Source organism: Brachyhypopomus gauderio, chromosome 12 (genome assembly GCF_052324685.1).
Source record: "Brachyhypopomus gauderio isolate BG-103 chromosome 12, BGAUD_0.2, whole genome shotgun sequence".
In the NCBI taxonomy this organism is placed as follows: domain Eukaryota; kingdom Metazoa; phylum Chordata; class Actinopteri; order Gymnotiformes; family Hypopomidae; genus Brachyhypopomus; species Brachyhypopomus gauderio.
In genome coordinates this window covers 17311566-17336335 of record NC_135222.1, presented here as the reverse complement: position 1 = coordinate 17336335, position 24770 = coordinate 17311566, and the positions used below count along the sequence as shown (strand labels likewise).

Genomic DNA, 24770 nt, shown 5'->3' with positions numbered 1-24770 from the left:
TTGCAACAAAGAAGCCGTTAACGCTAGCCTACCTATATCTGCATTTGTGCTGCCAGCATGATTTACATGCAGTCAAGTGTACCTAGATTCGATTAGCCCGCTCTTTAGCCAGGAAGAAGCCATCACTCAGCAGTCCACAGTTATGCACGTATTGTTGTTTTGTGAACTGTCGGGTTGTTTGTTGTGTCAGTACCGTCCATGCAGAATAATGACGCAGATTTGATACAGGCCGCGTGCACATCTGCGCACCCCTGTGCGCAGCAACAATGTGTTTGCTGTGTTTGCCTGGAGTATTGCTCACCTTGTCTCTGCATCTCCCCTGCCCATGCGCGGGCGCTTCTGGCTGTGCTTTATATATTCATGGTTAATGAATAAAAAAGTAGCCGGAGTAGTTACTGAAAGAATGAGAAAGTTTAGCATTGTGGTTTATCTGCTGATCCTGCTCATAAATCTTACAAGGGAGTAGTCTCTCTCCCTGTTTGCAGGAGCAGTGCGACAAACAACGTGGCCCGCTCGTTACCTGCTTTGAAATAACCCTGTTCTTCATGGAGACCTCGCTGACTGGAAACGTCCTGCCTGATAGGGTTAGGGTCTGTTGTCTGTGTGGAGGTGCTTTAAGCATATAATAGATCTAGTCATTTAATGGGCTACATCTATAGGCTTAAATTCTCACCTTTTAAGATGATTTATGCGTTATGGCCTGTACGTGTTATATTCTTTAAGCGTGCTGCATCTAGTGCAGCTCATTGAAAGTGGGTCTAACATCTAAGAGCCCGAGACAGGCTTGTATATTACTCTGACCTTTCTTCAAACCTGTCTGCAAAGCCCAAATGAAGCAGCACTGAGTGCCACTGCATTACTGAGCTAAAGCTGCCATGGATCTCCCTAGGGGTGTCTCCCTAGGGGTGGGGGACACTCAGCCCCCATCACAACTGCACCGTGCCATTATCAGCAATCCAAATATTAGTCTTAAACATCCACTCACCACCCACTTTACTGAACATGTACACTGGCGTCAAATGATTTAAAACTGTTGGTTTGAAATGTCCACTGGCCACCTACAAACACCAAGCTGCCTTGCCTACAGGTGTAGAAAGGCAGACGGCAGGTGATCTGTCAGCAGATCAGCAGCCCACCGGCCTCCCCTACACCGTCCATCACGGGCCGAGCGCTCCCCACAGGAACACGTCCTTGAGGGCGGACAGAGACAGCCGGGCCTCTTAGTGCTTCTTGTTTCTGTGAAGTCCACTTTCTCTTTCAGGCACGTGATGGAAAATCCTAATGGAGGTCATGATCTGGAGAGGCCTGCACAGATCACAGGGCCCGGTCCAGGCACGAGACAGGCAGCCGACCCGTCTGCCGTCACCCCACCACCGGCACTACGGAGCAGGCGCTCTAGCAAAAGCAAGAGGAGAGACAGGGGAGAGACGAGGCCCAGACTGACGTCTGCCACAGGAATCAGAACCGACAGGACAGACAGAAAAAGCCTTTTGGACGCAGAGACGAAGTTGGTGTACGGTGAGGAGCAGGACACTGCGCAGCAGCTGAGGGAGAGCCTGGCCTCCCCCGCCTCCCCGTTAAAGTGTCAGGGCGGTGAAACAGTGGGCCCTGCGAGCGCACCTACTCCGCCTGAAATTGACGAATGGCTCCGCGCAGCGCTGCAGGATGCAGACGCCTGCTACCGGCGGAAGAAATACGCACTCGCGGCCGTTCGTTTTACCGCCGCTCTCCAGGTACCCGCAGTGTATTTACACCTCCTGGAGGCCGGGGTCTCCTATGTTTATTTCACTCTTTTTATGCTCTTTGTAAATGAATGAATTATTCGTTCGTTTTATTCACTCCCCCCCTGGATAAAGGCGTGTGGCCGCTGAGGCGGCGCAGGCTGAGTATCGACGTAGCTTATCAGGCCCACGTTATAAACAGGTTTAAACCGGTTTTAAAGTCACCGAGTCTAATTTTCCATCAACCCTCGTGTGGCGTTAGTTTAAGTGGAGTGCTTTATCTTAAGAGCAGCTCCGGTTTCCTTTCCTTACGGCCCCTGGACGTGTAGAATACACCACACGGCTGTTCTGTAATGAATCAAAAGCTTCTGAAAAGACAAGGACTGTTTCCCCGTTATGTGAGACGAAACCTTTCAGCACACCCAGACATCATGGTGCCCAGCGTAAAGCCCAATATCTACACTCGGTGGATAGGTGAAGTGGTTCTGAGTTTTAATTAAGCATGTACAGGCTTCAAGGTAAAGCCATTTTTTCTTTTTTTTTCTTTGTTTACAGCACATCACAATTTTGACCTCCAAATTTTTATGTACACATCTCCCAATACCAAATATGTAATGAAATAAAATAAATATGTTGAAAATTAAAATAATATATTGAGAATTTCATGTGTTCACCCGAATCATGCATTTCATCTGAAAAATTGAACAAATATTAATTGAAAATTGAAAATATTAAGCAGATATTTAGATGTTTGTCTTAATGGTGTATTTTAAGTAACAAAAACCAAAAAGTGTGTAGAGAGGCTACACTAAGTCCAGCAGTAGCACCATGTGATTTAAAAGGCAGAATGTCTCTCTCTGTTCCGTGTCTCAGTTCTCCTCTGATCTGAGTCCTGAGTCTCAGATCTCCTCTCTGTCCTGTGTCTCAGATCTCTCTGTCTTGTGTCTCTGATCTCCTCTCTGTTCTGTGTCTCTGATCTCCTCTGTGTCCTCCTACCTCTCCTAGCTCTGCTCCAGAGGTGCTGTGTTTGGGGATCTGGTTAGTGCTGATTATGAAGACGTTACCAAAGCTGTCAGCTTCATCGAGTCCAGACTTGCTGCTTGCTACCTACGAATGAAGAAGCCCACCACCGCCCTGCAGCATTCGCTTAGGTAACTACACTACTGGGGGTGTTCTACACTACTGGGTGTGTTCTACACTACTGGGGGTTTTCTACACTACTGGATGTGTTCTACACTACTGGATGTGTTCTACACTACTGGGTGTGTTCTACACTACTGGGGGTGTTCTACACTACTGGATGTGTTCTACACTACTGGGGGTGTTCTACACTACTGGATGTGTTCTACACTACTGGGGGTGTTCTACACTACTGGATGTGTTCTACACTACTGGGTGTGTTCTACACTACTGGATGTGTTCTACACTACTGGGGGTGTTCTACACTACTGGATGTGTTCTACACTACTGGGGGTGTTCTACACTACTGGGGGTGTTCTACACTACTGGATGTGTTCTACACTACTGGGTGTGTTCTACACTACTGGGGGTGTTCTACACTACTGGGGGTGTTCTACACTACTGGATGTGTTCTACACTACTGGGTGTGTTCTACACTACTGGGGGTGTTCTACACTACTGGATGTGTTCTACACTACTGGGGGTGTTCTACACTACTGGATGTGTTCTACACTACTGGATGTGTTCTACACTACTGGGGGTGTTCTACACTACTGGATGTGTTCTACACTACTGGGTGTGTTCTACACTACTGGGGGTGTTCTACACTACTGGATGTGTTCTACACAACTCGGGGTGTTCTACACTACTGGGGTTGTTCTACACTACTGGATGTGTTCTACACTACTGGGGGTGTTCTACACTACTGGATGTGTTCTACACTACTGGGGGTGTTCTACACTACTGGGTGTGTTCTACACAACTCGGGGTGTTCTACACTACTGGGGTTGTTCTACACTACTGGATGTGTTCTACACTACTGGGGGTGTTCTACACTACTGGATGTGTTCTACACTACTGGGGGTGTTCTACACTACTGGATGTGTTCTACACTACTGGGTGTGTTCTACACTACTGGGGGTGTTCTACACTACTGGATGTGTTCTACACTACTGGGGGTGTTCTACACTACTGGATGTGTTCTACACTACTGGGGGTGTTCTACACTACTGGATGTGTTCTACACTACTGGGGGTGTTCTACACTACTGGATGTGTTCTACACTACTGGGTGTGTTCTACACTACTGGATGTGTTCTACACTACTGGATGTGTTCTACACTACTGGGGGTGTTCTACACTACTGGATGTGTTCTACACTACTGGATGTGTTCTACACTACTGGATGTGTTCTACACTACTGGGGGTGTTCTACACTACTGGATGTGTTCTACACTACTGGGGGTGTTCTACACTACTGGATGTATTCTACACTACTGGGGGTGTTCTACACTACTGGGTGTGTTCTACACTACTGGGGGTGTTCTACACTACTGGATGTATTCTACACTACTGGGGGTGTTCTACACTACTGGGTGTGTTCTACACTACTGGGGGTGTTCTACACTACTGGATGTGTTCTACACTACTGGGGGTGTTCTACACTACTGGGGTTGTTCTACACTACTGGATGTGTTCTACACTACTGGGGGTGTTTTACACAACTCAGGGTGTGTTCTACACTACTGGATGTGTTCTACACTACTGGGGGTGTTCTACACTACTGGATGTGTTCTACACTACTGGATGTGTTCTACACTACTGGGGTGTTCCACACTTTTGGGGGTGTGTTCCCCACTTTTGGGGGTGTGTTCTACACTACTTGGGGTGTGTTCTACACTACTGGATGTGTTCTACACTACCGGATGTGTTCTACACTACTGGGGGTGTTCTACACTACTGGGGTTGTTCTACACTACTGGATGTGTTCTACACTACTGGGGGTGTTCTACACTACTGGGCGTGTTCTACACTACTGGGGTTGTTCTACACTACTGGATGTGTTCTACACTACTGGGGTTGTTCTACACTACTGGATGTGTTCTACACTACTGGGGGTGTTCTACACTACTGGATGTGTTCTACACTACTGGGGGTGTTCTACACTACTGGATGTGTTCTACACTACTGGGGGTGTTCTACACTACTGGGGGTGTTCTACACTACTGGATGTGTTCTACACTACTGGGGTGTTCTACACTACTGGATGTGTTCTACACTACTGGGGGTGTTCTACACTACTGGATGTGTTCTACACTACTGGGGGTGTTTTACACAACTCAGGGTGTGTTCTACACTACTGGATGTGTTCTACACTACTGGGGGTGTTCTACACTACTGGATGTGTTCTACACTACTGGATGTGTTCTACACTACTGGGGTGTTCCACACTTTTGGGGGTGTGTTCCCCACTTTTGGGGGTGTGTTCTACACTACTTGGGGTGTGTTCTACACTACTGGATGTGTTCTACACTACCGGATGTGTTCTACACTACTGGGGGTGTTCTACACTACTGGGGTTGTTCTACACTACTGGATGTGTTCTACACTACTGGGGGTGTTCTACACTACTGGGCGTGTTCTACACTACTGGGGTTGTTCTACACTACTGGATGTGTTCTACACTACTGGGGGTGTTCTACACTACTGGATGTGTTCTACACTACTGGGGGTGTTCTACACTACTGGATGTGTTCTACACTACTGGGGGTGTTCTACACTACTGGATGTGTTCTACACTACTGGGGGTGTTCTACACTACTGGGGTGTTCCACACTACTGGATGTGTTCTACACTACTGGATGTGTTCTACACTACTGGGGGTGTTCTACACTACTGGATGTGTTCTACACTACTGGGGGTGTTCTACACTACTGGCGATGTTCTACACTACTGGATGTGTTCTACACTACTGGGGGTGTTCTACACTACTGGGGGTGTTTTACACAACTCAGGGTGTGTTCTACACTACCATGTGTCTTCTACACTACTTGGGTGTGTTCTACACTACTGGAGGTGTTCTACACTACTGGGGGTGTGTTCTACACTACTGGGTGTGCTTTACACAACTCGGGGTGTGTTCTACACTACCAGGTGTGTTCTACACTACTTGGGTGTGTTCTACACTACTGGGGTGTGTTCCACACCACTGAATTGAATGGTCAGAGTGACCGGAACAGTAGCACAGTGACCACAGATAAAAGGCAAGGAGTGAAATGCCCATTGTCATTTGTCAATGTTGCAGGGTGAAATGCACACTGGGAATGGATCCCATGGCTTCACCATATATCTTTATTCAACAGCATTCTGCAGAAACACAGCGCTCTGGTCATGTGATGTTAAGTGATAGATGGGGATGTCCCTGAGCAAGATACTTTTAACCCACAGTGTAGAAGGAGAAGGTGCGTAAGGTGTGCGTGATTAGAGGTGCAGAGGTGACCACTGATGTCCACTAGCTGACCGGTTATCAGCACCTGCTCTGGCTCTTGGCCCTGGCCCAGGTGTCCTCTGTAGTGCCATAGGGAGAGAAGAGAGAGGGTGTGTGTCTCACCAGCACTCACTCTGACCAGCTCTGACCTTTGAAAAGGTTCCTCTGGTGCTAAACTGGAGTTCATTATGGGTTATGGACAGTAATGGTAAATATGTTTCAGATAGGTAATGTGCTAAGACACATTGCCAGATAGCCAGGATGTATGATTTTGATAATAACAGTACTGATTCTGGTTGTCTTCAATTATAGTGTGAAGCAGATGCATTAACTGTGATTAACAGTGATTATTAGGATTATTCAGAGCTCTGTGGGAGAGCACAGGGATGAGCTGTGTGCAGTGAAATGCCTTAACAATGGCCTGTCAAGCATTGTGGTTTGGGTTAAAGGGCAGTTTGTTGTGCTAGGCTGAGGAATAAAAGGGCTCAGCCCGTGAGACACTTGTCCTAGGCCATAAAACACATGTCCTGGACCATGAGATACACGTCCTGGGCCATGAGACACTTGTCCTCAGCCATGAAACACATGTCCTGGCCCATGAGACACATGTCCCGGGCTATGAGACACTTGTCCTAGGCCATGAGACACTCATCCTGGGCCATGAGACACCCTGCAGTGGCTCTGTCTGTCTGCTTTACGCTGCCTCTTCCAGGCAAGGGAGAAAAGGGATTGTAATGTCCACGTCGCCCTTGGAAACCCAAGCAGGCTGTGAACATTAAGCATGAAATGGCAGACCTAGAACACTCCAAATGGACTCATAAAGAGAGAGAAATAAAGAATATGAACCTTGGTCTATCACAAACGGCTCGCCATTTTGAAAACAGAGGAAACGCTTTATTTATCAGGCGGCATGTAATGGAGTCAGATGGGACCTGAGGGAAATATCATTCGTTACCTGTAACTTGATGAGAACCTTCAGCTAAATGGAGAGTTCAATGTCAAACCAGTCATACATGCTGTGGTGTGAGGGTTTTTGAACACACACACAAACAAAAGCTTAGGAACAATTTACAAGCCATTCAGGCAGTCAGAGAGAGTTCACATTCCTAGCATTGTGGGAAATAACTAAAGGGGTAGATACAATGAAAAATTTTAAATAATACACAAAAAAATTGTGCCACATATAAGACAAGAATCCCACATGTCAGTGTTATATTAGTAGCCACTAGTGGGCACCGTGAATGTTCAGAGAACTGGGTTTTAACTTGAGTGCCTAATCTGTAGATCATAGGTAACCTTTTAACATTTGATGGTGTCTTTATAAATACCTGCTTCATGCAAGTTCTGTCTTTGTTGTTTTTTATTTCATTTTGAAGATCTTCAAGAAATATGTAGAAATATTAGCCTTTAACCATGTCAGACTTCTCCAAACGTGACCCCAAAGGCCAATTTAATTACTTGTGCTCAGATGGGCTGTCCGCTGAAGGCCAAGATCTATTGAAGGCTCTGGGTGCGTGAGCTGTAAAGGCTGGGGAAGAGTTCACACACAATGGACACTCCATGTTTCCCATATGCCCCCAAATACCACAAGCTGTTGATGGAATAACCTCTGGTCACATGACCATGGTACCGCACTGATGCGTGGAGTTCTGCATCTCTCACTGCTGTTCTTGGTGTGGTGGTACTGACACCCTGCGTGTAGACAGCGGCGTGGTGGTGCTGGTCTAGAATCCACTGGTTTTGCTGGGCTCCAGGGCTGTGGTCCCCTCACTGAGAGGTCAGGGTGGGGCTGGCAGCCCTGTCGTTTCTGGAGGATGGAGTTTGTATATCAACTCTGTACCCATCAGCCTGGAACTTGACAGAGTCGTTCACATAGAACTTTTCTGGTAGCAAAGGGCTTTCAGCCACACAGTCATCACGGTGCATCCATCATGGTGTTTCCATCACAGTGTTCCTCTCTCTCTTCTCTGTCTCCCTTTCCCCCTCTCTCTCCATCTCTCTCGATCTCTCTCTATCTCCCTCATTAATTAAATTTATAATGCTTTACTCACATGACTTATGAATAATAATAAATAATATTTAAGATAATTTAAATAAATGAATAAACAAACAGAAAAATCATACCAACATAATGTGTCTATATAAATGTGTATCCTAGAAAGAAACTATATACTTAGTTACTTATACTGTACTGTTATCTTTATTCTATAATCAGTTGTATAATACATATACATATACGTATTATAAAACTCTATAATACAAGTTTTGCTTGTATGTACATGTTTAATATTTATATGTGCCAGATTGATAATATGATTTTAACCATTTTTGTTTTTTGCTAATTTACATAATTTTCCACACATCATTTTATTGAAGGTTTAGAATGTTGCTAGTGAGGAGAAACAATATAGTGCACAATCCTGTCCAATGAGGTGTGGAGCCAGTAGGAGTAGGGGGAGGGGCTCTGAGCAGATGGGAGGGGCTTTCATTTTCGGGGGATGCATGTAGAATTTAATGTGGTTAAGCCTGAATAGTTGTTAATGAATATATCATTTATGTTTTTTGTATGACACTGTGTGATACATGTGCGGTTCTGTGTAGTGGATACATGTGCGGTTCTGTATAGTGGATACATGTGCGGTTCTGTAGTGGGTACATGTGCGGTTCTGTGTAGTGGGTACATGTTCGGTTCTGTGTAGTGGATACATGTTCGGTTCTGTGTAGTGGGTACATGTGCGATTCTGTGTAGTGGATACATGTCCGGTTCTGTGTAGTGGATACATGTGCGGTTCTGTGTAGTGGATACATGTGCGGTTCTGTGTAGTGGGTACATGTGCGGTTCTGTGTAGTGGATACATGTCCGGTTGTGTGTAGTGGATACATGTGCGGTTCTGTGTAGTGGATACATGTGCGGTTCTGTGTAGTGGGTACATGTTCGGTTCTGTGTAGTGGGTACATGTGCGATTCTGTGTAGTGGATACATGTCCGGTTGTGTGTAGTGGATACATGTGCGGTTCTGTGTAGTGGATACATGTGCGGTTCTGTGTAGTGGGTACATGTTCGGTTCTGTGTAGTGGAAACATGTCCGGTTCTGTGTAGTGGCAAGTACCCGTCGCTGCAGAATCAAAAGTCCAGAGGGTGGAGCTGGATCTAGATCCAACTCCTCCCACCGTCCATAGTTTCTTTTGGTCGGTCCAGGGGGCGGAGCTGCATCTAATCCAACTCCTCCTACGTGTCGCTTACGTTTTCCGACCAGGAAATATAAATCCAATGAATTCACCCTTAAGACTTTTACCGTTTAAAGATCAAAATGTTCTTTAAATGTTATTTAAATAACACAATACACATTTTTTTAAGTTTACAAGAAACCGTAAAAATGGACAGGAATAATGATCTGTGATTGCCAACATAATAAAGTACAGTACATTTCTTAAATATGTACTATTTCATTTTTTTTTTACCTTTAATAAAAAATACTTTTTTCATTAGGACGGTACACATGTTTATTTTTCCAAATTTTTATCTAGCATAGGATAGAATAGAATAGAATAGAATAGAATAGAATAGAATAGATTCTTCCTTTTCAGTAGGGGTTTCACTGCAGGGCTGAATCTCGCATATTAGCTAGTTTCAGTGCCCAGATAAATACAGCTGGTGTTGTTTCAGGATTCTTCTTACATAGGTACATTGATAAATCTTTCTTCCCTCTGTGACATATCTTTGTTGTTGGGGCTAGGGGACTGTTTTCTAACAAGGCTGTTTTATATCACAGTACGAATCTTTCAGTATTTCATTTGCAAACTCTTATTCTGATATACAGCTCTGTCTGTAAGAAGATGGATAGAATACACACCAGTGTTTGAAGAGAGGGGTGGTGAGAGGCAGCAGAACAACAGAACCAGTTCAGCTTCACCCAACAGAACCAGTTCAGCTTCATCACACCCAACCAGTTCAGCTTCATCACACCCAACCAGTTCAGCTTCACCCAACAGAACCAGTTCAGCTTCATCCAGCAGAACCAGTTCAGCCTCACCCAACAGAACCAGTTCAGCTTAATCCAACAGAACCAGTTCAGCTTCACCCAACAGAACCAGTTCAGCTTCATCACACCCAACCAGTTCAGCTTCATCACACCCAACCAGTTCAGCTTCACCCAACAGAACCAGTTCAGCTTCACCCAACAGAACCAGTTCAGCTTCATCCAGCAGAACCAGTTCAGCTTCACCCAACAGAACCAGTTCAGCTTCATCACACCCAACCAGTTCAGCTTCACCCAACAGAACCAGTTCAGCTTCATCCAGCAGAACCAGTTCAGCTTCACCCAACAGAACCAGTTCAGCTTAATCCAACAGAACCAGTTCAGCTTCACCCAACAGAACCAGTTCAGCTTCATCCAGCAGAACCAGTTCAGCCTCACCCAACAGAACCAGTTCAGCTTCACCCAACAGAACCAGGTCAGCTTCATCACACCCAACCAGTTCAGCTTCACCCAACAGAACCAGTTCAGCTGTATCAAACAGCTGTCTATGAAGATTAGGGTCTGTATTTGATCATACATGGTTTCATGAGTTTGCTTTGCAAATATGTTTGGAGCTGTAGGAAAAAATAAATTAGGATACAAAACTTCACATGGCACGATTCCTGCCATATGTGGGTTATTTGTTAGCCTGATAAATGAACCTAATTATCAACTCATATCATTAGCCCTCTCAAGGATAACTGTTTAATAATTATAATAATTATTTTATTTAATTAATCATATTGTCATTAATAAAATAATAATTACAGTTATTAATTACAGTACCTTTGCATGATATTTAAGGGAAATGTAACACATGGTTTGATCCTATCAGATCTGTGTCTGTGTGATAATGTGTGGTGTGGGTGGAGTCAGGAGTATGTTCCACCCTATCAGATCTGTGTCTGTGTGATAATGTGTGGTGTGGGTGGAGTCAGGAGTATGTTCCACCCTATCAGATCTGTGTCTGTGTGATAATGTGTGGTGTGGGTGGAGTCAGGAGTATGTTCCACCCTATCAGATCTGTGTCTGTGTGATAATGTGTGGTGTGGGTGGAGTCAGGAGTATGTTCCACCCTATCAGATCTGTGTCTGTGTGATAATGTGTGGTGTGGGTGGAGTCAGGAGTATGTTCCACCCTATCAGATCTGTGTCTGTGTGATAATGTGTGGTGTGGGTGGAGTCAGGAGTATGTTCCACCCTATCAGATCTGTGTCTGTGTGATAATGTGTGGTGTGGGTGGAGTCAGGAGTATGGAACTCTGGGTCGTGCCCTGGAAAGCTCCTCAAAGAGGAAAGTGGAACAGCTGGAATGGTTGGGATAACCAGTTCGAGCTGAACTCACTCTGAATTCACCCTGAACACACCCTGAGCTCACCTTGAATTCACCCTGAACTCACATTGAACTCACATTGAACTCACCCTGAACTCAATAATTTAAATGCACTCTGTCCCAGTATATGCACTTTTACATTTACATTTTCATTTAAGCATTTAGTAGGCTCTGATTTTGTTTGTCCAAACTGAGAGTCTGCTATGTCAGTGGACAGAGGAAAGCAGACGTGAGCACTGTACACCTGTAGAATACATCCCTTGACCCTTCTCACACTGTGCTTATGGCATCTGAAGGAGTCATGATGATTCATCTGGCCCTCTGAAAAGAGGTGCTAGCCAGTCAATTACATAGTCTGAGCTGGATCCAGCATGTGGAAATGTCCCGAACGCACAGCCGGTTCAGTCCAGCACAGGCAGGCGTGCTGGTGTGAGTGTGTGTGGAACACAAGGTGCCGGTACTGAACGAAGAGGGAGGGAGCTTCAGACGGCCGTGATGCCTGTCTGCCCGATACAGGGACTTACTGAAGAGGAGGCATGACCCGCTTCTGCTGGAGACGACCTGCCTGTCTCGCTGGACAACTGCATCTCGGCCTCTTTGTGCTACTGCCTGTCTTGTTCACATTCATGCCTGTATCACTGCCTGCTCAAAAACAGAGACCCAATTTGTTTTTCTTGTCAGTACATAGTCAATAAATGTTTTAGAAATACTGTTAAGAACTGTTTGGTAGAAAAGTGGAAGCCTGAAAAAATATTTTATTTGTTGATTTGACCTTCGGCAGGAGTAATAATTCTTAATACTAATTAATAATTAATTGGCTGCAGCAACTGTTGTGATTGTGGCAGCGTTGCTGGGCTTTAAGTGCAGTCGTCGCTGGTAGTAGGCTAACAGGAGAAGCATTGCTGATAGCACTGTTGGCTGTGGTAGCCTAGCCCTGCAGCCTGTGCTAGCTGTGGTAGCCTAGCGCTGCGGCCTTGCTGGCTGTGGTAGCCTAAGGCTGCGGCCTGTGCTGGCTGTGGTAGCCTAGTGCTGCGGCCTGTGCTGGCTGTGGTAGCCTAGTGCTGCGGCCTGTGCTGGCTGTGGTAGCCTAACGCTGCGGCCTGTGCTGGCTGTGGTAGCCTAGTGCTGCGGCCTGTGCTGGCTGTGGTAGCCTAGCCCTGCAGCCTGTGCTGGTCGGGTGGCAAGTTACAGTTTAATGTTTACACTCTGCCATTTGCTTCCTAACAGTGGAAGTCTGAGAGACATTGTGCCTAATGTGCATTAATGTAGACTTCACACACAATGACCTCGAAACACAAACCTTCTCTCAAAGCTCACAAGTAATAAACACCATCTACTGTGGAAGGCATGGTCCCATAATACAGATAAAGCACAAGTTTTTATGTTAAGCAATTTAATTTCCATTGAAATCTATTATAAGGAAAGATCTTAAAGTGAGTTTATGTGCTAAACCAGCACAGGAACACTATGTTTTGCCACTCTCCTCACACTTTGAGCTGCTTCAGGTCACTAGACTTTAACTATTTTTTTGTATTGTCATACAGTGCTGGAAAATGAACTGCTGTTTAAGGGTATCTCACACTGGCAGAAACAAAATGAATACAATGTGCCTAGAGTTGTACTGATATGAAAACCTTTAGCTAATTTCACTATTTTGCCATTTGAGCTTAACAAATGACACAACCCAGCAAAAATGTGGAAGCACAAGGACTAAGGCACAACCTCAGCTGGTCTGAGGTCTCTGTCCTGGACTGAGGATGTTGGGACTTGTACCATGGAGGCATGGTATCAGATCCTCTCAATACCATTATTTTGGAAAAGATCTGCAAAACTGTAAATAAATGGATGCTAGTAATTGTTACACATATATTTGATAAGGACTTTTCTTTTGCAGCTATTTGTTTCACCACACTGGAAATTTCAGATTCTCACATTGACAGTGTAAGGTGAAGCTGATACATGATACACAGGTTTTCTTAGCCATTTTGGTCGTCTGTCTGCATGGTGTCCATAGTTATTGTGAGTACTATATGACCAGCACTGTGTAATAATAAAGGAACTCAGTTTTAGCTCGTGTTAAAGCTGATTCCTTGAAACACGATTTTAAGTATCCCTCTTAATTCACAGGAGCATCCACCTAAATCCCATTCATCTCCGGAGTCATCTTCAGCAGGCGATGGTGTATCGATTGCTTGGCAAACCCTGTAGAGCAGTGAGGTAAGAATTAGTATTAATGGGTGTACCGGGGGGTTGGGGGGTGTTCTCCTCCCGATGAAGACAAATTCACTGCAGAGAAAAGCTTCCAGTCATTTACCTGCAGCTCAACGGGACACGCCCCCTCTGCTGGTGCACGGGACACGCCCCCTCTGCTGGTGCATGGGACACGCCCCCTCTGCTGGTACACGGGACACATCCCCTCTGCTGGTACACGGGTCCAACATCCCCTCTGCTGGTGGCCCAGTATCTGAGTATTTTTTCGACCAACCTGTTGTGGGATAATATATGTATAGAAATACATCAATACTGCCAGCTGAGCGGCCTGTGAATGCAGAGGTAGAACAATAATACTCCAGTTACGGCGCTGCTGCACACGCCCATGATACCAAAGGGGGTCTCTGTCTGCGCTTCCTACACTGCTCAGGTTCCATTTGCATTCTAATGATATAATTATCAACTGTATATATGCGGATCTCTTTACTGACTGGAACAGTAAATCGTATAAACCGTCAGCCAGGGTAAACTCCATGGTAAAGTAAATGCTGGTATTTATTTTGAGAGTGTATTATTATGTTTCATCATTATCAAAGCCATGGTAACCCATATGGCATGGAACAGATTAGGACAGGCACCAAGTTACTATTAAACACCCCCCCCCCCCCCTCCACCCCGCCTTCTCTCTATCTCTCTTCCACTCTCAGTTAAATGTAATTCAATTCGGTGGTGCTTTATTGGTATGACAAATATGCACATTTGTCTTGCCAAAGCTATTAACATTGGAAATATCAAATAGACATAGAATACACAACAATAGTATAACTGCTACCAGTAATAGTAATAATAATATAATAATGGCAATAACAGTACTAATAACATTGTTATTAGTCAACATCTCTTGCTCTCAATCTCTCTATCTATATCTCTATATATCTATCTCTATATCTCTCTCAATAGCTCTCTATATCTCCATCTCTATTCATAAGGTATGTGTACTTGTATTTAAAACAATAGCCCATTTCCACTGAATTCTCATCCACTTTTACCTTGTAGTCAAAATGTTAAGTATGCCCATGATCTTTTAGTATGTACCCACTGATATTTAAGTATGTACCCAACTGACTTTATGCACTTCTTTAGGTATGTACTCATCTGTTCTGTATGTTTCCCTGGCCCATGAGCCCCTGTGTCCTGCTCTGTACCCATCCTGCATCTGTCCTGTTTCCTACAGGTCCTGGCTTATTCACGCTATTTTCCATGACAACACTGGGCAGGGCCATCTTGGTTGACTTTGTGTTAGAACTTCCGGTGCTACGGATACGATGATACCGATTACAAGCAAAACAACAACAAACACAAAATGACTAGCATAATATGTTCAGTTAGAGGGTGTCACAATAATTGGAAGAAGAGGAAAACTTGGCTTGACCACAGCTCGAAAAGATCAGAGTGTTGTGGGGCACCTTATAACTTATATCCACCGCCTTCCAAAGAAGAGGACCTGCGTCTAAGGCTGAAGGCGCTAAATTTAAAACATCCACCCAAATGTCCATACGTCTTATCATTTTGTGGAGGGGAAACCAACACCAGATCATCCTTATCCCGAGAAATGGCTCGGTTATGAAGCTCCGATTAAGCAAATGCGTCGGGTGCTTGTGAGGCTATCAGATAAGTAACTATTTTATAATCAGTGGCCACATCTTTTCCTTGCATTCATTTTGTAATTGTAAGAAGACAAGAATGCCTATTTTATGAAAAAAAAAATCATTAAAATGTAGTAGTGTACACTAATGCAAAAATAGCTGACCGGAAGTTCTAACACAAAGGTGGAAGAAACACACACTTGAAAGTGGGCGTGGCGAAATACGGTGAATATATGAGTTAAATGTGAACAAACCCACAAATCACTCCTATGAAAATGTGACGTTCAGGCTGAACTGGATTCACCTCTTACTTACCTCTTACTCTTACCAAGCCTCATTCTCACCATCCTGACCAATAGAGAGTGAGTGACACTTCTCTCACACCATCCTGACCAATAGAGAGTGAGTGACACTTCTCTCACACCATCCTGACCAATAGAGAGTGAGTGACACTTCTCTCACACCATCCTGACCAATAGAGAGTGAGTGACACTTCTCTCACACCATCCTGACCAATAGAGAGTGAGTGACACTTCTCTAACACCATTAGGCCTGTGTTGAAAAAAATCGATTTTCCGATTCAGAATCGATTTGCATATGAGTGACACTTCTCTGACACCATTCTGACCAATAGAGAGTGAGTGACACTTCTCTGACACCATTCTGACCAATAGAGAGTGAGTGACACTTCTGCACCATCCTGAATAGAGAATGAATTCAAGATATGGAACTTCAGGAAGGATTTATTATTGGATTTGTGCAGGGGGGGTAATTGGCCTGAAATAGAAATTAAATTAATCAGAAGAACCTTTTCTCATAATCTGTATAAATCTCAGCAAAATATGCTTTTGAATAGTGGAACAATTTAATACCAACACAATCAATAAAAGCAAAAGACAGGTTCTTTGTATTTAAATGTCAACTGAATATGTAATTTATGATTATAATTAAATTATGGAAATTGTAAATGCCAAATTATGTTAAGACCATCCTTCCAATAATACTTTACATTTTATGGGCAAAAGTATGTGGACAGTCCTCCTAATTATTGAGTTTAATTGTTTCAGCTACACCCATTTCTAGCAGGTGTATAAAATGAAACTCATGGCTGTACAATCTCCATAAACCAACATGGGCAGAGTATGTCATGCTGATGATGGTAAATCCCACCTGTACTCTAGTCACTACAGAGATACAAACTAGGTCTGGAAGCAACATCAGCACAAAAGCTGTCCATCAGGAACATTCATAACCCTAACGTGTCTCCGTAACGTGTCTCCCTAACGTATCTCCCTAACGCATCTCACGAGACGCTGGGTGCCAAGGTGTGTGTTGGGAGAGGTGTAGCTCACACTGGCCGGCGGCAAGGTGCACACATGCTTCACTCTCCTGCTTCAGCGTCAGGCCGACCACTGGGCTGAGCTGGGCTGAGCTGGGCTGGGCAGCCACCAGAGTACCGGGCTGACTGTCCAGCTGGTGGGAGAGGGGTAATGGTGGGGTGCTGCATCCCAGGTTTGGGGACAGTCCCCTTCATTTCAGTGAAGGGCGCTGGTGTAAGATGTCATAGGCAGTACTGGTGGAGTGAAGCCCTGTTTCAACTGTGTGCTCTGCTGTGCTTTTGATCTGACTGATACAGGACTAATGCAGGACTAATACACGACTGATACAGGACTAATGCGGGACTAATACACGACTGATACAGGACTAATGCAGGACTAATGCGGGACTAATACACGACTGATACATGACTAATGCAGGACTAATACAAGACTAATACACGACTGATACAGGACTAATGCAGGACTGATACAGGACTAATGCCGGACTAATGCAGGACTAATACACGACTGATACAGGACTAATGCAGGACTGATGCAGGACTAATACAGGACCAATACACAACTGATACAGGACTAATGCAGGACTAATACACGACTGATACAGGACTAATACAGGACTAATGCAGGACTAATACACGACTGATACAGGACTAATGCAGGACTAATACACGACTGATACAGGACTAATGCAGGACTAATACATGACTGATACAGGACTGATACAGGACTATTGCAGGACTAATACACGACTGATACAGGACTAATGCAGGACTAATGCAGGACTAATACACGACTGACACAGGACTAATGCAGGACTAATACAGGACTAATACACGACTGATACAGGACTGATACAGGACTAATGCAGGACTGATACAGGACTAATACACGACTGATACAGGACTAATGCTGGACTAATGCAGGACTAATACACGACTGATACAGGACTAATGCAGGACTGATGCAGGACTAATACAGGACTAATACACGACTGATACAGGACTGATACAGGACTAATGCAGGACTAATACAGGACTAATGCAGGACTAATACACGACTGATACAGGACTAATACAGGACTAATGCAGGACTAATACACGACTGACACAGGACTAATGCAGGACTAATACACGACTGATACAGGACTAATGCAGGACTAATACACGACTGATACAGGACTAATGCAGGACTAATACAGGACTAATGTAGGACTAATACAGGACTAATACACGACTGATACAGGACTAATGCAGGACTAATACAGGACTAATGCAGGACTAATACACGATTGATACAGGACTAATGCAGGACTAATACACGACTGATACAGGACTGCTTTTAAATGCGCTCTTAAAACACATTTTTTCTCTTTGGCTTTTAACCCAGTCTGAGATATTGGTTAGACTAGGGTGAGGGTTAGACTAGGGTTATGGTTAGGAGATCTCTGGGTTATGATCTTTGAGAAGAGATGAGGGACCAGGGCATCAGAGCATCAGAGCCAACCTGTGGAGGCTAGAGAGCACAAAACGCTGAATCACAAGAAAACAATGCAGAGGAACCTACTCCTGTCTCCTCCACGCTGGGTGAATTAGGGCTCGCTGTGATGTTCTCGGGCCGTCGCTGCTGCCTGTGCGTTTGCCCTGTTTTACCAGCACTGCAGCCTATCGACGATGTGTAGACTACCATTGAGGAAGATCACACCAAGGGAAAGCTGCACAACTGTGGCTACAACATGGAGCTTTCTGTCATGTCTGTACAACTGTTCACACACAGCGCAGTTCTCTCCCACACACACACACACACACACATACGACTCTTCCTGGGGGTGTAATAGTCACACCTCATTGGTCCAATTCCTAAAGGCACAGTGATTTTGCTGTTGTGCCCATAACGAGCCGCACTGTCAGACTGGTTATTATCACGGCCTGATGTGCTGCTCTGAGATCAGTGCCTGGTGCTGATGCTTTTCTCTGCCCTCTGTCATTTCTTCTCCCATTGAGCAGAAAAATATTTTATTGTTCAACACCCCATGTGACCAGTGCAAGAGGAATAACCAGCACTCTGAAATTAGCTTGGGCAACATGGCGGGTCGAACATGGCACTGTCGACTGCAAGAGCCAGTGGACATGACCCAAGCAGAGCCAGGGGGTCCCCAAAACCCAGCCCACAGACCAGTCCCCAGAACCCAACACACAGCCCAGTCCACAGAACCCAGCACACAGTCCCCAGAACCCAACACACCGCCCAGAACCCAACACACAGCCCAGTTGCCAGAACCCAACACACAGCTCGGTCCCCAGGACCCAACCCACAGTCTGGTCCCCAGAACCAAACACACAGCTCAGTCCCCAGAACCCACACAGAATACACAGCAGTCTCTGGATTCCTCTGCTATTTTGAACAAACCCACAGTTCAGCACATATGTGTCTCATCCAGACTCATTTCTCAGTGGTGAGGAGACTGTGGTGAAATAGAATTATTGACTGTTATCACCCCTGTTACCTCGGGCACTGTGGAAAGGGAATTAAGTGGTCAAGCTCTTTTTATAGTTCAGCTCTGGTATAGTGCACAGGGGGCATGACAGGATTTTAAATAGCACTAAAAAGGACGTTTCAGTCCTGTTATATGGAGGAGGAAGATAAGTGCTTCATACACAGAGACACATGCATACATGCCTGCACACACACGCATACACACACATATACATGCAGGTACTGTATGTGACACACGAACATGCACTTATGCACATGCATAAACATATGCCCACACATACATACACATGTATTTACACATATATTTGCACACACAGATACACACACACACACACACACACACACACACACACACACACCCACTGTCCCATTACTGGTTTCTGTTCAGCCCGGTGACACACAACATTCACAAACCAACAATCAAGCAAAAAAAAACAGGTGGTAGGACCTTGTCTTGGCTTTGTCCCCAGAAGCTTTTCATTGGCTACCAGTTAGCTCTTTGTGCTATAGCTTTTAAGCAGAAACCAACTGACAGACAGGAAGACTGGAAGTTGTTGCTCCAGGATAGACCCGTCACACCCCAACAGAATGGGTCTGAGCAGGGCAACCCTCAGCACTTGTAGGTATTACTCCACCAGGTCTGCTGAACCCCACTGAGTAAATGTCATGTTTACTAACAACATTTCAGTCCCAGAGGAGACAAGGAGGTAGCATGCTTAATTATTTGTAAACATTTAATTGGCATTTACCCCCACGAGTATTGCACAGTTTGCCCCAGCAGGACACTTGTGCCTCCTCATCAAGGATTAATCAGGCAAGCTGAACAAGGTGCCCTAATGACGCCGAGCTAGCAAACGGCATCATTCCAGCACCTCGATGCGTCTCACAGACGGAGCAGACCTAAGCCATCCATTCGCTCGCTGACAAACTCAAAACTGATGGATCACAGAGGGGGCTCGATGTTAAGGCACTGCTGGGTAACCAGCCCCTAAACAATCATGTCCTTCGGGCATATCGGGCTCGTTAAGACAGCTCCTTCATTACTAACACAAAGCTCATCCTCTGGGGGACGGCCATTTCGGCTCAGATACTATGGTGTGTGGGCCACATTGATCTGTTTCACAGAAGGGCCTTGCCAAGTTAGCGAGCAATCAGCAGGCATTGAGCTATCGGGCGAGAAGTGGCCGTCTCGGTCAGCTGTCATTACTCAGGATCAAATCTGCAGTAATTACTGAGATTATCTCCGAGCAGTCTCCTTCTGACGTGGGTGTGGCGTGGGATGACATGGGGGTGGCGCGTAGGGGTCACGGGGTGACACTGAGTGACGTTGGGTGATGTGAAGGTGGGGTGATGGGGTGATGGGTGGTCTGGAGATGGTGTGGGGATGGTAGTATATTGTGCTGCTCACAAAGTAAGCTGTCTTCTGAAGACACACTAAGCAGTACCCTAGCCTGAAAGAGAGCAAGGATAAATAGACACCGCACCCAGAGTCCACGCTCAGCAAATGGCCATTTTTCATCATAGCAATATGAATTATTGGTTGAGGGCGATGATTAATATTACGGCAGGAGAGCCTGTGAGACAGGGTTGTTTTGCTCCACTCTGGATGAGAATATGTATCCTGGTCAAGGAGGTTTATAGTCGACAGCACATGTTTAGTCATGGAGCATATTACATTTCATGGTTTTGTTCATATGCAAAAGTATTAAGTAGCTAAGTATGACTTTGAATTTTTTGCTCAGGTCATGTTCTGTTTTTTAGACCATTAAGGAAATAGCTGACAGGGTCATGCCACAACACGCCTCTTCTCTATTGACCCAGACGTCTCTTCAGCTTGTTGTGAATTGATGAAGACACAGCATGACAGCTCCGTTAATGTCCTACCGCAGTATTTCCACAGATGAAAGTGATACACACACACTTGCACAATCAAACCATCAAAGCGAGTGTGTGAGGTGTGTGTGTGTGTGAGTGTGTGAGTTGTGTGTGTGTGAGATATAAATGATACATTTAAACATGTATCATTTAAGAACTCTTTCGGTGGAAAATCCTCAGATAATAGTCTGACAATGTCCATGTTATCATTGCATCCTATTAATCTGACTCATAAGTAGCAACAGCAAAAAATGGTAAAACACACACAAAAGAGTCAAGTCGTCTGATTAAGCTTGATTAAGCTAGCATTACAGTTCCATGGGAAAGCGTGCTTTAACTGGGCTTTAAACTGCACAACTCCAACAGACAGAAGAATAAGTATGAGGGAAAAACAAAGATGACAAGACTTTTTGAACTCAGGAAGACGCAAGAAAACAGAATCAATGAATCCTCAAGGCTGGAAAAATGTCAGAGAATGAATACATGGATATAAACACAACACCCAATGAGACAGCCAGACACGGAGAGTAAATACACTGGTGACGGATGAACAAGAAGACACGGGTGAGTGCAACTGGTGTCAGACTAAAGCAGAATGCTGGGCAGAGATGTGAATGAACATCACAACAGCACATGGTGCAGGTGAAGGTGGAGAGGACCTCCATCTGGACATGAATGAAGACAGTCCATCTGACAGATGAGAAACGCCATCCTATGAGGATTGGGCCGTGCTCCTATCTCGTGCCTCTGTCTCATAGCTCTGTCCTGTGATACCACTGTCCTGTCTCATACCTCTGTCCTATATCGTACCACTGTCCTGTCTCATACCTCTGTCCTATATCGTACCACTGTCCTGTCTCGTACCACTGTCCTGTCTCATACCTCTGTCCTGTGTGATACCACTGTCCTGTCTCATACCTCTGTCCTATATCGTACCACTGTCCTATATCGTACCACTGTCCTGTCTCATACCTCTGTCCTGTGTGATACCACTGTCCTGTCTCATACCTCTGTCCTATATCGTACCACTGTCCTATATCGTACCACTGTCCTGTCTCATACCTCTGTCCTATATCGTACCACTGTCCTGTCTCATACCTCTGTCCTATATCGTACCACTGTCCTGTCTCATACCTCTGTCCTATATCGTACCACTGTCCTGTCTCATACCTCTGTCCTATATCGTACCACTGTCCTGTCTCATACCTCTGTCCTATATCGTACCACTGTCCTGTCTCATACCTCTGTCCTATATCGTACCACTGTCCTGTCTCATACCTCTGTCCTATATCGTACCACTGTCCTGTCTCATACCTCTGTCCTATATCGTACCACTGTCCTGTCTCATACCTCTGTCCTATATCGTACCACTGTCCTGTCTCATACCTCTGTCCTATATCGTACCACTGTCCTGTCTCATACCTCTGTCCTATATCGTACCACTGTCCTGTCTCATACCTCTGTCCTATATCGTACCACTGTCCTGTCTCATACCTCTGTCCTATATCGTACCACTGTCCTGTCTCATACCTCTGTCCTATATCGTACCACTGTCCTGTCTCATACCTCTGTCCTATATCGTACCACTGTCCTGTCTCATACCTCTGTCCTATATCGTACCACTGTCCTGTCTCATACCTCTGTCCTATATCGTACCACTGTCCTGTCTCATACCTCTGTCCTATATCGTACCACTGTGAGGGTTGGCCATGCTCCTGTTCTTTCACGTGAAGCACAGACAGCCTGGGATGTGGAGTTGGTCAGGGACACCACTGCTGTACAAGTTATGTAGCGTGAAGCCCTTCCAATAGTGCAACAGGGTTTGCTTCTCCACATGTGGTAGTGCTAACTGCCTCCAGTGCTCCGTTATCATGGTCTGGTTTCTAATAATGCTCCTCTCTTGAGTATCAACTGATAGCACATATTATGAACACTTGGCACAGTTTTTGTGGTTTGAAGGTGAGTGAGTGGTTGGTGGGAGGTGAGTGGGTGGCGAGTGAGGGGTGAGTGGGTAGTGAGTGGGTGGCGAGTGAGGGGTGAGTGGGAGGCGAGTGGGTGGTGAGTGAGGGTTGAGTGAGGGATGAGTGAGGGGTGAGTGAGGGATGAGTGGGTGGTGAGTGGGTGGTGAGAGGGGTGAGTGGGTGGTGAGTGAGGGGTGAGTGGGTGGTGAGTGAGGGGTGAGTGGGAGGTAAGTGAGGGGTGAGTGAGGGGTGAGTGAGGGGTAAGTGGGTGGTGAGTGAGGGGTGAGTGGGTGGTGAGTGAGGGGTGAGTGGGAGGTGAGTGAAGGGGTGAGTGGGTGGTGAGTGAGAGGTGAGTGGGTGGTGAGTGAGGGGTGAGTGGGTGGTCAGTGAGGGGTAAGTGGGTGGTGAGTGAGGGGTGAGTGGGAGGCGAGTGGGTGGTGAATGAGGGGTGAGTGGGTGGTGAGTGAGAGGTGAGTGGGTGGTGAGTGAGGGGTGAGTGAGGGGTGAGTGGGTGGTGAGTGAGGGGTAAGTGGGTGGTGAGTGGGTGGTGAGTGAGAGGTGAGTGAGGGGTGAGTGGGTGGTGAGTGAGGGGTGAGTGGGTGGTGAGTGTGAGGAGTGAGTAAGGAGTGAGTGAGGGGTGAGTGGGTGGTGAGTGAGGGTGAGTGGGAGGTGAGTGAGGGGTGAGTGAGGGGTGAGTAGGAGGTGAGTGGGTGGTGAGTGAGGGGTGAGTGGGTGGTGAGTGAGGGGTGAGTGGGTGGTGATTGAGGGGTGAGTGGGAGGTAAGTGAGGGGTGAGTGGGTGGTGAGTGAGGGGTAAGTGGATGGTGAGTGAGGGGTGAGTGGGTGGTGAGTGGGTGGTGAGTGAGGGGTGAGTGGGAGGCGAGTGGGTGGTGAGTGGGAGGTGAGTGGGTGGTGAGTGAGGGGTGAGTGGGTGGTGAGTGAGGGGTGAGTGGGTGGTGAGTGAGAGGTGAGTGGGTGGTGAGTGAGGGGTGAGTGGGTGGTGAGTGGGTGGTGAGTGAGAGGTGAGTGAGGGGTGAGTGAGGGGTGAGTGGGTGGTGAGTGGGAGGCGAATGGGTGGTGAGTGAGGGGTGAGTGGGTGGTGAGTGAGGGGTGAGTGGGTGGTGAGTGAGGGGTGAGTGGGAGGTGAGTGAGGGGTGAGTGGGTGGTGAGTGGGAGGTGAGTGGGTGGTGAGTGAGGGGTGAGTAGGAGGTGAGTGGGTGGTGAGTGAGGGGTGAGTGGGAGGTAAGTGGGTGGTGAGTTAGGGGTGAGTGAGGGGTGAGTGGGTGGTGAGTGTGAGGTGAGTGAGGAGTGAGTGAGGGGTGAGTGGGGGGTTAGTGAGGGGTGAGTGGGTGGTGAGTGAGGGGTGAGTAGGAGGTGAGTGGGTGGTGAGTGAGGGGTGAGTGGGAGGTAAGTGTGTGGTGAATTAGGGGTGAGTGGGTGGCGAGTGAGTGGGTAGTGGGTGCGTGGTGAGTGGGAGGCGAGTGAGTGGTGAGTGGGTGGTTGGTGAGTGAGGGGTGAGTGGTTGGTGAGTGGGGGGTGAGTGGGTGGTGAGTGGGTGGTGAGTTAGGGGTGAGTGGGTGGTGAGTTAGGGGTGAGTGGGTGGTGAGTGAGGGGTGAGTGGGAGGTAAGTGGGTGGTGAGTGAGAGGTGAGTGAGGGGTGAGTGTGGTGAGTGAGTGAGTGAGTGGTGAGTTAGGGGTGAGTGGGTGGTGAGTGAGAGGTGAGTGGGTG

At 46.3% G+C, this 24770-nt stretch overlaps 1 protein-coding gene across 1 annotated transcript in view; it reads left to right on the top strand.

The window, feature by feature from the left end:
• Nucleotides 1–24770, top strand: part of LOC143528424 (spermatogenesis-associated protein 16-like) — a 55618-nt gene that overhangs the window by 3946 nt on the left and 26902 nt on the right. Inside the window, exons 2-4 of the mRNA XM_077024133.1 lie at nucleotides 1262–1733; nucleotides 2727–2872; nucleotides 13644–13733. Coding sequence (XP_076880248.1) covers nucleotides 1269–1733; nucleotides 2727–2872; nucleotides 13644–13733 — 701 coding nt within the window. The 5' untranslated portion in view covers nucleotides 1262–1268. The remainder of the gene's footprint in view (nucleotides 1–1261; nucleotides 1734–2726; nucleotides 2873–13643; nucleotides 13734–24770) is intronic.